Below are 12,349 nucleotides of genomic sequence, written 5' to 3' on the forward strand. Positions count from 1 at the left end.
AAAAAGAAATTTTCAATAGCCATAAAACTAATGCTCTTAGTATGGAACATGCTGCCAGCCATGTCAAGAGAAACATTTTAGAAAGGTTTTGAAAATTTACATTAGTACTTAGTTCTGAGTTCATCCAGAGTAAGAACAGTGCAAGCCCCAAATCCCCATATTTTAAGTAATATATTTGCCATTCTGTGACTTTTGGGAACATCTTTCCTTGTTCTTAGAATCATTCAACATTAACAATTGTTGAATTAAGAGTAAAATATTACTTTGAGCTAAAGCTTTTTTTTTTTTTTTTTTTTAAGTTTCAGGGCTAAATAAAGTTAAGCCTGAAAGATGTTTCAGAGAGAGAAATCCAAGCAATTATTCCAAGCATCTAAAGTAAAAAAGGTTGTTTCTAGGAGTTGCACGTTAGGCTAACAGAATGAAGAATTGTAGTGAAAGAAAATCTCCATACTTGACATTATTGGCACAACTAGCCTACTGTCCTACAATTGGATACAGGTCCAAAAATTAAAAGTCACTCTTTCTTTAAGAAAATCAAACGGCACTGAGCTTGTAATGTATATTTTATTTTGCACAAGCTTGCATATATACTGCACATACATTCAGTTTAAGAGGAGATGGAAGGCACACAAGGCAATTGGACTACTGTATCCTTTAAGTGGTACAAAGCAAAAGGTAAAAGTTTGGAGAGTATACAAAAGCTTAAAACACACAAAGTAAAACCCCTTTCCCACCCTCCCCACAACAACTTTTTTTTTTCCTGTTTTAAAATTTAGTAGCTGCCAAACTAATTTTTTTAACTTTTCCTTTAAAATCAATTGTCTACTGCACCTTTTTATTTTCTTTTTAATATGGACAGGGAGTCTCATTGTGTTTATCATATCAATTAATATTACAGTACATCCTTGGTAATACAAAATTGTACACCTTCATCAAATAAATTAGGATAAATTAAACCAATAAATTATGCAAAGTCTTCAGAACAATAGACAACAACAAAAATTCACAATTGAAATTGCCTCTAGCTAAAAAAAAACAAACAAAAATCAAAAATTGACTTTATCAGTTCAGTTATTGTACTATATTCAAATCAAAGGGTCTTTATTACAAAAAAGAGCTTAATAATGCTATTTACAACATATTGCTAAATAATATAAAGGCAGTGTTTTGTCACGGTTTATACTATATACATATGAGAAATGGCTGGGACAATATTGAGGGAAGCCATGACCTTTGATTCTTCTAGGTAGTGCTGAGACCAATCCCAAATACATTTTTTTCTTAGTTCTAAATTTGAAGTGGTAATATACAATTTTAAAATATTTTCTCCCCATTTTTAGGGGAATTGAATATTTAGAAAAATACAGAATGAATACGTTTTCACAAAAGAAGGTAAGCTTGTTTGCCTTTTCTGCTTATATTTGTGCATTTTGAGGGGGTGTCAGATTTGAGAGAGGGCTCAGTTGAAAAGACTCAAAGTCCAGACACTTCCACATTCTGTTATATTCTTAGAAGGATAATTATAAGAAGATGCAAAGGTTAAATACCAGTTTTGATCCCAGCTCTGAATATGAGCATTTTAGCTTTAGTTTTATAGATGGTTTACAACCAACAGATCTACAGAAAACAAAACTGCATTTCCTTCAACATAACATTTAAGTGCAATACGGTAACTGCTTACTCATATAAACCAGTTACATTTTTTAAGGGGAGCTTTTTGAAAACAATGCTTCTTGTAAATTTGCAAACACAGAGTTTGTACCAGAAGGAAACATTTGTACTATTCACACCAATGAATACGCTATAATATACATGGCAAAGAGATTTTTGCACTGTCTTCACATATACACTGCTTCTTTCAGGGGAGTCTGTAAACTACTCTTTCTTTCATAAATTTATGATTGTTCCTGGAGGACATCCTATTTTTTAAAGTCCCCAAATCATTAGCTTTATGACTGTGTGTGTGTGTGTGTGTGTGTGTGTGTGTATATGCGCACATGCGCGCATGGGAAGGGGGGGTGTTACTTACTAAATGTCTTCATGTACATAGAAAAAGAAATTTCATAAATTTACAGAAACTGCATTACCCTTGCCCTTGACATCTGATAAAAGAGATTGTTAACTTTTAAAAGGAGAGAGCAGGATTTTCAAGAATGCTTTCAACTGTCTATACAGTCACTGTAGTGTTCCTAGTAAATTCAACAGATGTCGTGAGAATGTAGTTATTTATTAAAATCTCATGTCTTACATAATGACAGCCATGAGGTTAAATATTTACATTGCTTTATAAAAGTTCCCCTCTTGCTTTAGTGTTTCTGTTTTGCTTTTTTTTTTTGTTGTTTTAAATTTTTTTAAATGATATTCACCCACATCCCTAGTACAGTAACAAAGATTCTGCAAACATAAAACACTTTAATTAAATAATACTCGGAGGCACAAAGCAAACTTCAGGAATATGTGGGTGAACGTTTACTTAAATAATTACTACATTCTAACATCTTCCACGTGTTTTACCATTTAATGTGAAACGTCCTCATTAAACAGCCAGAGATACAGTAAGAATTAAATGTTTTGTTGCAAATAGAACATTCTTTTCACAAAACATAACAAATGTCTAAAATAGGTTCTTAAATCTAGATAGGAAAAGGTAAGCTTTCCACTTCACACGCATATATATATATGTATATTTTTACATGTGTGTATATGTGTGTATGTGATTTTATGTTCACACATCTGCGCACACATATATAGCACATGGTATGAAATATTGCTTCTATACTACTTTTCATTAGGCTAAGAAAACACAAGATTTGCACCACAGTTACAAAAAATTGGCTTCTACAAGAATTTTCAAAACTCGAATGCTGCTCAAACAATTGAGGAAAAAATAATTTGCGGTATCAAACTGTTCTAAAAATTCTCTTCTTCAAAAACGTATTCTCCCGCTTTGTTTTAAAAAGACACAAAATATGCATAGCTATCAACGTTATGTCAAACAGCCAGAAAAAAAATCTAGTGTTTATTGCAGCTGTAGTAATTGGAAATAAAGTCAAAAAGATGAAATCGAAAGCCACAGAAGGCACAAGAACAATTGTACTTGTTGGGAAAAAACTGGTATTTTGAAGGATTTTTTAAAATCCCCCCCGCTGGTGCATTTTAGGTCTAGGCACAGACTATAACCTCAAGCGTATACGCAAAAATAATTTAGGGTTAGCAGAAAATAAGTGGTAGTGTGGTTTTTCAACATGGACTTTAGACTTTTTTTTTTCTTTTCCTATGTAAACTGTCCCTCATCCTCACCCTCCCACCATAGAAAGTTAACTTTCTCCCAAGTAGCCAATTTTCACTTGGTGAGAGTTGAGCTAAGATTTGAAAGATGGTGATTTCAAAAAAAAAAATCAAACTGTTAAATAGGAATTTGGAGAGACAGGCTTTTGTCATTTTCCAATGCACTTGGGAGGCACAAGATTTCGATTGTAAAAGGGAAAACCACCGGAAAGCATAGTGATAAAGTTCTATTTTCAGAACAAAGAGGTGAGTTTATCCTCATGCTGCAATTTCTACTCTGAAATAATTTCTATGCCTCAGTGAACATTGAGAGGATATTATCAGTAGATAAGGGCATCAACATTTGGTTGTGAACACACACTTTTGCTTAATTTGTCTATTTAAATTAGAAAGGGAGGGGAAAATAATACTAAAAAAATCCAAATAAGTCTGGAATCAATATTGAACTCGCCCCAGATCAAAAAGATATCTAGCATTGTCTACATAGGTTAATACACTACAGCTTTGCCTTTTACCTTGCAAATGGCAACACAAAGTTGATATGAATTACACGGAACAGCAAAAACCCAGTGGCACACTGACACGAACAAGGACTGCCATCCTCTTTTAAAACAAAGCCAGTCAGAAAAGTGTGACCACAAGTTGGGATTACTTCCCTATTTTGTGCTGATGGAATTTTTCCTTCCCACTTTATTCCAATGTCATGATTATCCAAACTGCTTTTTTTTAAAGCAAGTGAGAAAAATAACAAATTGGATCTAATGACTCTGTGCATTAGTAGAGTGTGAGCTGGGAGATGTGTGAGGCCGCGGGTGCAGAGTGAGGTGGCTGGTGCCCCAGCCCGTGTGGCTGCACCCTCTGTCTACACTGCGAGGCCCTGTTAGTCCCCTGGATGGTGCAGGGCATCATAGGACTGCACCATTTAATTTAAAGTCAGCAGGTTTTAAGGCTTTGTGCTGACAATAATTGAGGTCATACATTCCTGTCCATCAGCAGAATTTATAAATGACGTTAAATTACAGCGATCGGGTCAGCTAGTCAGTCACATGGGTCAAGACCTGTATTCTCCAAAGTCAAATGTAATTCTTATTAAAGTTGAATTAAAAAATGGCATTTATGTTCTATATGTTCTAAATACCAGATTTGTTACTGTGTCATTTTAGGAGGTGTATATCAAATTACCTAAGGGGAAGGAGGGGTCTGGAAAACAGTTTTAGGATGAACAATGAATTCTTACTGCATCTGGACACAAAAACCCACCTAAGAAAAAAAGTGTGAATGCCATACGATTTTTTTCAATGCAAGTAGGGAACACTGTACATCATTGAAAAACAGGGAAAAATAAAAGGGAAAAAAAAGAGGAGAACCATGGAAGAAAGCATAAAATAGCAGCTAGCTTTCTTACGTGTGCTGGAATTGTGTCTTTTGGGTTAACCCCAAATTTTCCTATGCTATACACTCTTCTCACATTTTGGTCAATACTAGCTTCTAAATTGGAAGAGGCATTATCAATTGCTTTAAAATGTTATACCTAAAATGAAGAAACACTGAGTTAGACTGTCACCACTTTGCATACCCATCAGGATAGTGTGGAATTGCTTGTGAAAATATATGTGTTCCTCTTAGGAGATGACGATCAAGTCAGCTAATGGCTGTCAACAAACTTCTAGTGTAGGCAAGAATTTTATGGCCAAGTTGGGCTTTCCTTTATTCCTTACTGGAAGGAAGTATTCAGAAAATAGTATTTTAGGGGAAAAAATTTTTAAGTAAACAGAATCCTTTTAAGCGTATAAACAAAGTTGAGCAGCGTAAATTGGAAACTTAGTGCCTTTTAGTATCTGAAGCAAAAATGATAACAAGTTATAGGATTTTTCTTTATGAAGAATGATGTAAGCTCACTTATGAAGAAGAACCTATTTTCAAGTTTAGAGAGGTGGCTACAAGACCAGGTATGAATTTCTAGTCTCATCTTGAGAGAGCTGGTTTTGTGCAAAATTGCTTTGCCTCCAGAAGAAACTGGTACGACTTTCAGAGTTTGCCTCTTTTCTTAGACAAGGCTTGAGAGTGATTATTTTTCTTTTTTAATTTGGCCTTTTGGGGTACTTTGGAAAAGTGAGCTGCTCATCTGTCATTGGAATCATTTTTAAACATGTAAGGAAAAGCTACTGATTGAGTTCAAACCAAACAAAATACTTAAATGTATGAAGTGGTTTCATTAAATTTTCAGACCTTCTTAGCAGTAGAAACAAGAGACACATCACTGTCTGTAGAGTTGTGCTGTGTCATGGGTTTTCCTCAGCCAACCGCCATTTGCAATAAGTCATCAATCAAGTGGATGCATCGTTAACAAATTCCCTTCATTGCTAATAGAGACTTTACACACGCCAACATTCTTTTTCCCTGAAAATTAACCCTATTTTAAGTGTCCAAATGTTAAGGGCCTTGGGCAAAAGTAAACTAAAGGCAGAAAGAAAACAACCATCCCCTTGCAATGGAAAACAAAAGAAAATGAGAGAAACGTGATGAGGAGGAATTACCAGCTGATTTCATAACATATCCATGCCTCCCATACACATATATATGAAATCAAAATCTAGACACATATAACTTGGACATCCAAAGGGGACTGCTACTCTTCATACATTCAAAAAGAGTTGTTGAAATTTCTACTCATGAAGCAGCTCTTGTAGGCAGTTCGGGGATTTGAAAATCTCAGGGACTTCACTATCCAGCTTGCAGATGACCTTGTATATGGCCTTCTTCCAGGAAGGATCAACATCTTTGCCTGCGATAATGGCATTGAAAAACTCCCGTAATGTGATCTGAGCAACTTCCAGGAATCTCTCTGGAACCTGCTGATACAAGGAGACAATGGCATTAATAAAGTTTTCAGTTTCAAGTCTACAGTTATTCCAAGGAAACTGAGCTAAGATCATTCTTGCAGAAAGGGGCTTACATGGCACCTGCATTTTCTAAAAATGGCTGGCTTCTATTCTTTTAATGTAAAGTCATTATATATAGAAGCATTGTGATGTGGGGTTGACAGCTTTGTTTTAAGAAGAGTGTATGAAAGATCCAACGCAGACCTATTGAAAAACTAGGATTTCATTGTGGATGTTAGGATAGGAATATGGGATGTGACTTTTGGGATTCCTCACTTTATTAAATAAGTGCTATCCAGAAGAAAGTCTCCAATTATTTTTTCAGAATTTGAATCCTATTTCCTTTTGATTGCCATTATGAAAACAAAATACGTTCTCAAAATAGAAGAACAAATAGTTGGGCTTCTTTATAAATTAAACCCAAGCTTTAAATGAAGAAAATCTTCTAAAATCTCAGTTATCTGTTTGTCTCAGAGGATTGTTGACTCAGATGCTAAGTTGTATATTAATCTGCAATATAAAGTACTCTATATACATAAAGGAGTAAAATAATGATATTAACATGAAGTCACAAAACTGATCCTAAAATATTACATCAGAAACTACTTAACCTTGAGATTAGAATTGCTCCATAAGAGAGTGATTTATTCAGCTGATAATAATAATACAAACTAACTTTTTTTGAGAATTTACTACTTGCCAGGCTATGTTTTATGTACTGAATGTGAATTATGTCATTCAGTTCTCCCAATCTCTCTAAGGGGTGTTATTATCCCAGTTACACAATACAAAACTGAGGCTCAGAGAGGGTAAGGAAATTCCTCAAGGTCCTTATCATCCAAAATAAACATTCCCCAAATATTCATTTTAGAACCCCAATTTCTTAAGGCTTTTCTTCCACAGCAATTAATATGTATGTGTGTTGTGTGTGTGTTCTCTTAATTACTTATTAATCTGATCTCTTGACTAAGGAAAGCAGTAGCTACTGATGTACTTATTTAGTGTTCTTTGTAAGTTACTTATAGTACAGCATGGTCTATCTATCCCCACACCAACATAAAAGAATCACAGAATAATCCATGAACTCATGATTTTCCAAGTACACATTGACACTTAGTAGATTTCTTTTAGTGGGGTACTTATACACCAGTAAAGTTTCATTTTTACATTAAGTGCAGACATATGAGGACATAAACGTATCATAGGTGTACATGTAGCCATATTTATCTACACATATACAAGAGATGAAAGACATTTCATCTAAGTTCAGACATGCCACGTACCAAAGTAAAAAGGAAGTAGTGTAATGTTGAACATGTTTCATCTCTTTCTTCCCGCCTTGGGTGCAATGTACTTTTTAACAATAGTAGTAACTGGTAAAGAAAACCAGAATCATCACCCGACATCACTGTTTTTCACGTTTAAAATTGGACAAAGAAGTTCATTGTTCCCTATGGCAAGTTAATTGTTGTTTATAAAGAAATGTAATAACTCTGCAGAAAAAATGAAAGGGACTCCTTTTGGGGCCAATCAGTCTTAAGCTTACATTTTTAGCAGACCCTCCTAAAGACTTTCACACTGGCCCATTTCTTAGGACATATTTCCCAGTGTTGCCTGGAAAATCCTTCAAAGTGCCGCCTTGTCCGCCATGACTGTGCAAACCCATACACCTCAAGGGCCATTCTCTCTGAGAATTCATGTGGATTTTCTACAGGCCTTTGGGTGATTTCCTCCCAAATTTCTTGTATACATGAGTATTTGTTGGAGGAGAGCTTAGCCCTCCCACTCACATTATACAAATAAAAATTCATGAAGCAATCTTTTTTAGCACAGTCACCTCCACCCCCAAAGATAATCCTCCACATTCTATCAAATGAGCATCATTGAGGGAGGGAATGTGGCTGGAGAACAGTGAAGCGGTGCAACTTGCCCACTCTCACTCCTTGGATTGGGAGCTGTTAGCCAAATGCTACAGAAACATAATCATAGGCATTTATTAATTTATTTATTTGAGATGGAGTTTTGCTCTGTCACCCAGGCTGGAGTGCAGTGGCATGATCCTGGCTCACTGCAACCTCTGCCTCCTGGGTTCATGAGACTGTCCTGCCTTAGCCTCCTGAGTAGCTGAGATTACAGGCAAGTGCCATCACGCCTGGCTAACTTTTGTATTTTCAGTAGAGATGGGGTTTCACCATGTTGGCCAGGCTGGTCTCCAACTCCCAACCTCAGGTGATCTGCCTGTCTTGGCCTCCCAAAGTGCTGAGATTACAGGTGTGAGCCACTGCGTCTGGCCAATTATAGGCATTTATTAAAATAAACGTTTCAAGAAGGGTGGTTTCATCAGCCAGCGGCAATACAGCCTCAGTGAAATTCTATGTTCCTTGAGCACTCAGGGATGCAGCATGACATGGCAGAGAGCTTTGAGGGGTGAAGGTGTGGGCAGCTGCCCCAGAGAAGCCAGAGAAGGCCGGAAGCCCTGCCCACACCAAGAACTGCACAGGAGGTCTGGGGAACCAGGGACAGGGGAAGGGCAGGCATTGTTCAAGATTGTCAGAGGAGAGAGAAGAGGTACATCTAGAACATCAGCACCAGGGGAGGGAGGGAAGTGTAGTTGTAGGATTTGCATGAGAACAAGGCAACTTCTTTGGGGGTTGTATGCAGTCTCCTCTTCATCATTTTTATAGTTTGTCATGCTTGTTAATGGTTTTTAGTGGGTTTTAACCTGTTTTAAATATTCCTTTCTTGTGGTGGCAATCATAGGCTATCCTTTATCATCTTTTGCATTTGTGTCTTGATGCTGTTTAACTTTTTATCTACTTTTATGTACTTTCAATTACCTCATCATAAGGTGTCTCTAGATAAGGAGCCTCAGCAGAGTATCTTTTGCAAAGTTATTTGGTAAATAGCTCATAGTGAGATCTTGCCTTCTGCTTTACTCCATATTGTTCTAGAGTGGCAGTTAATTAATAGTTTAACAATACTTAATAAAGGGAAGCTTCAGCCTGAGCAACATGATGAAACCCCGTCTCTACCAAAAATGCAAAAAATTAGCTGGGTGTGGTGGCACGTGCCTGTGGTCCCAGCTACTGGGAGGTGGAGGTGAGAGGATGGCTTGAGCCCAGGTGGTGGAGGTTGCAGTGAGCTGAGGTTGCACCATTGCACTACAGCCTGGGTGACAGTGAGACCCCATCTCAAAAATAAAAAAAAAAGAAGTTTAAAATAATGGTAAAGTAAGGTAGAATTCAAAGAGTTGGAATAGATCTCAGAAATCATCACTTTATAGATGAAGAAAGCATGAGATTGTATGAGATGAAGAAATGATGAGATGAAGAGATTACTGTGAGGTAAGGTGTCTTTGCATTAAACGATGCTGGCTCCCTTTTAATGCTTTTTCAGCAATTTCTACTATTTATATGAGGCACCAAAACCTTGAAAAGCTGTGCCTCTGTAATCTTGAAAAACCACAGAGAAGCTAGTAACTTCAAAATAAATGGAAATGGTATAAAAGATGCCCTGGAGGAGACTTTGGTTATTGGTTTATATGTGGGAAGAAATGAATTCTTTGTGAACAAATAAAATGATTAGTTAATATAGTGCTTACTTTGAGGTGATACTCATGCAATGGACTGGACTGGACAAAAGAAAGTTGTAATGAGATACTGAACTACTGGAGCAACTCATGTGTTTGGTGGCTCCCAGAGGTACACTTTTGGGTAGCAACTGACCTTCTGAGAGGGTTCCAGTGAATTTCATCCACACATAGAAACATCACCCATGGAAAAAGAGACCTTTACCTCTGCTTGAAAACACCCAGCTCCATTTAACAGAATAATAGGGGGTACTTTCTGATGTTTTGTGGGAGCATCTTAGAAATCAGTCTTATCAGAATGATGTTGTCCATATTTTTCTGCACCTCTTCACACCTAATGGCTTTCCAATCACCAATAAACATCTGCAGAAAATCCCTTAGTGACAAGTAATCCCTTATCTAGGTTTCTTTTAATAGAACCCAACAATCTGCAGAATGAACCCTAGAGTATCTCCTCAGCATCAGGTGGTAACAGTCAATCAAGTCACTGGAATGCAAGACAATGCAGGCGGCTGGGGAGGGCGGGCGGAGGAGGGGAGAAGGCCCTGCCTTTGGACATGCCACAGGGAAAAAACAAAAGGCTTCCAAAGTCTTTGGCTGGAACTCTGAGGCTATTGTGGGAGCTGCTTTGCCCAGCGTTCCTCAGGAGAGGAGAGTGGAAACTTTGTTTTGATAAAAAGGCATCCCAATATAGGAACGTCACCCCAGATAGTCTTGCCTTGATATTTGGAGGAGAATATAAAGTAATGAGGTACTTGAAGATATGCATAAATTTGAAGGGGGTTGGCTATCAGCTTCTACCAATTTCATCACAGACTTGAGTCTCCTCAGAGCAAACAAGAGCCTTCTGGGCTTCCATGAAATGCGGAAAATGAGAGGAGGTTGTCAAGTCTGCCCAGTCCACAGCTGGGTTGCGTGTGTGTGCGTGCGTGCGTGCACACACACACACACACACACACACACACACGGTGTGTTGGGTGGGTGGTTGTTTTGCTGTTCTTTTTTTTTCCATCGGAATGAGTGGCAAAGACACATTTTTCTCCTGTCTTCCTCCTCTTCCCAGTTGCTTTACCTTCAAGGATGATTTGTTTTATTAAACTGACTGTCCCTAGCCTCTGCAGTACATAATAAAAGCCTGACATAGCAGGCTGCCTGCCTTCTGTGTCCTGCAGATACTCATCATAAGTGTCAGGACATACCAAGGTTAGCGGTCACTGGAAGTGTGCTCGCTGGCCCAAACCTTGCCAAACGCTCTTGGCAGCTGAATGAATGTCACAGAGAATAGAAGGGGAATTACAAAGGTTAAAAAGAAGACAGCCTCTCCTATTTTCTGGAGACAGAGAAGCTGATTTTTCACACCTCTGAACCGTCCGTAAGCTCATTCATCAGCCTCTTGCGGGGGACCTAAACCTTGCCCCTTGCTCAGTTCTCCACGGACACTCCTCCCTCCTCAATCCCCTTTAAAAATTGGCCCTCTGGCCTCATTTCATCACTGAGATGATCTTCACTGAAATGGACAGAAAACAAACCAGGCATCGACTTCTTTCCCTGGCCACCCACCCCCCAACCCATAACCAAAGGCTCCAATGGCCTATCAAGCCTATCAATAGATTACAAACTTTTCAAGGGAAATCATCTTTATAGTTGATCTTTTAAGCTAATTTTTTTTCAAACTTACTTCGATGGAGAAATGGAAAAGGACACGTGTACTGGCAGGCATGGCTAGCGAATGGGAAACTACAATCCTGCCTAGTATTTTGGTGAATTAGTTTGTGTGTGGGTTTTCCTTCTTCTTCCTCCTCCATTTTTTTTTTATACTATAAAAGGGCAATAAAATGCTGACTGTAAGAAGACAATGTCAAGGAGAAAAGGGTACTGGTATTTTGGATACTCTTCACTGCTCGCCTTGGAGAGAGAGTTATTCTTGTCACAAACCCTTTTGTCTGCATCTGCTGACTGCTTGCCTGTAGCCAGCAGCATACTTTAACTGTTTTGTCACCTCCTAACATCACATGCATCAGCTGTTGGGCTTTTGTTACGGGTATTGTAGAACTAATCCGCTGTGGCTGTTCTACTGTGCGGTAAATAAAACAGAAACGGGCTTCTCAGACTATTCTGCATGAATATTTCAGATGGCTTTTACAACTCCGATTCACAAAATCAAATAAATAAATAACTCCCCAGCCACCCCCCAGCCTCTCCCCACACCCAGAAACAAAACCCCTCGATCTAGCCCCAGATGCCTCCAAGTCAACTGCATTCAAGAGGCTGACTTGAGCCTTCAAGCAATTGTTTCAGGGAACTCGAAAGAACAGTGCTCTCTCAATTTTCACACCGTGGAATTCATATACAGTAGTAGAGTTAAATGTATCTAATGCTGAAGCAGCTCTGAAAAATTGGAGAAAGTTACTTTTTGTCCCTGTGGGCCTTTAAAAATATATAGGTAATGCCATCAAAAATACATAGTGAAGAGCTGCCTTGTCAAACTGCTTTTATTGTTTCCATCCGTATTTTCTTCCCTTCCACTCATCTGAAAGGGGTCAAAGGTAGATGCTTGTGCATTTAGTTTATCCTAAGAGTCTCTTTTGTG

The 12,349-nt window shown here is 38.0% G+C and overlaps 1 protein-coding gene across 6 annotated transcripts in view; it reads right to left on the bottom strand.

The window, feature by feature from the left end:
• Positions 1–545: 545 nt before the first annotated feature.
• Positions 546–12,349, bottom strand: part of PROX1 (prospero homeobox 1) — a 52,810-nt gene continuing 41,006 nt past the window's right edge. For 4 of the 6 annotated variants that reach the window (XM_063792117.1, XM_063792123.1, XM_063792130.1 and 1 more), the window contains one exon: positions 546–6,143. In XM_063792117.1, coding sequence (XP_063648187.1) covers positions 5,955–6,143 — 189 coding nt within the window. In that variant the 3' untranslated portion in view covers positions 546–5,954. The remainder of the gene's footprint in view (positions 6,144–12,349) is intronic. The other 2 variants (XM_063792136.1, XM_063792135.1) reach the window with 1 other exon arrangement.

This window comes from Pan troglodytes, chromosome 1 (genome assembly GCF_028858775.2).
Source record: "Pan troglodytes isolate AG18354 chromosome 1, NHGRI_mPanTro3-v2.0_pri, whole genome shotgun sequence".
Classification (NCBI taxonomy): domain Eukaryota; kingdom Metazoa; phylum Chordata; class Mammalia; order Primates; family Hominidae; genus Pan; species Pan troglodytes.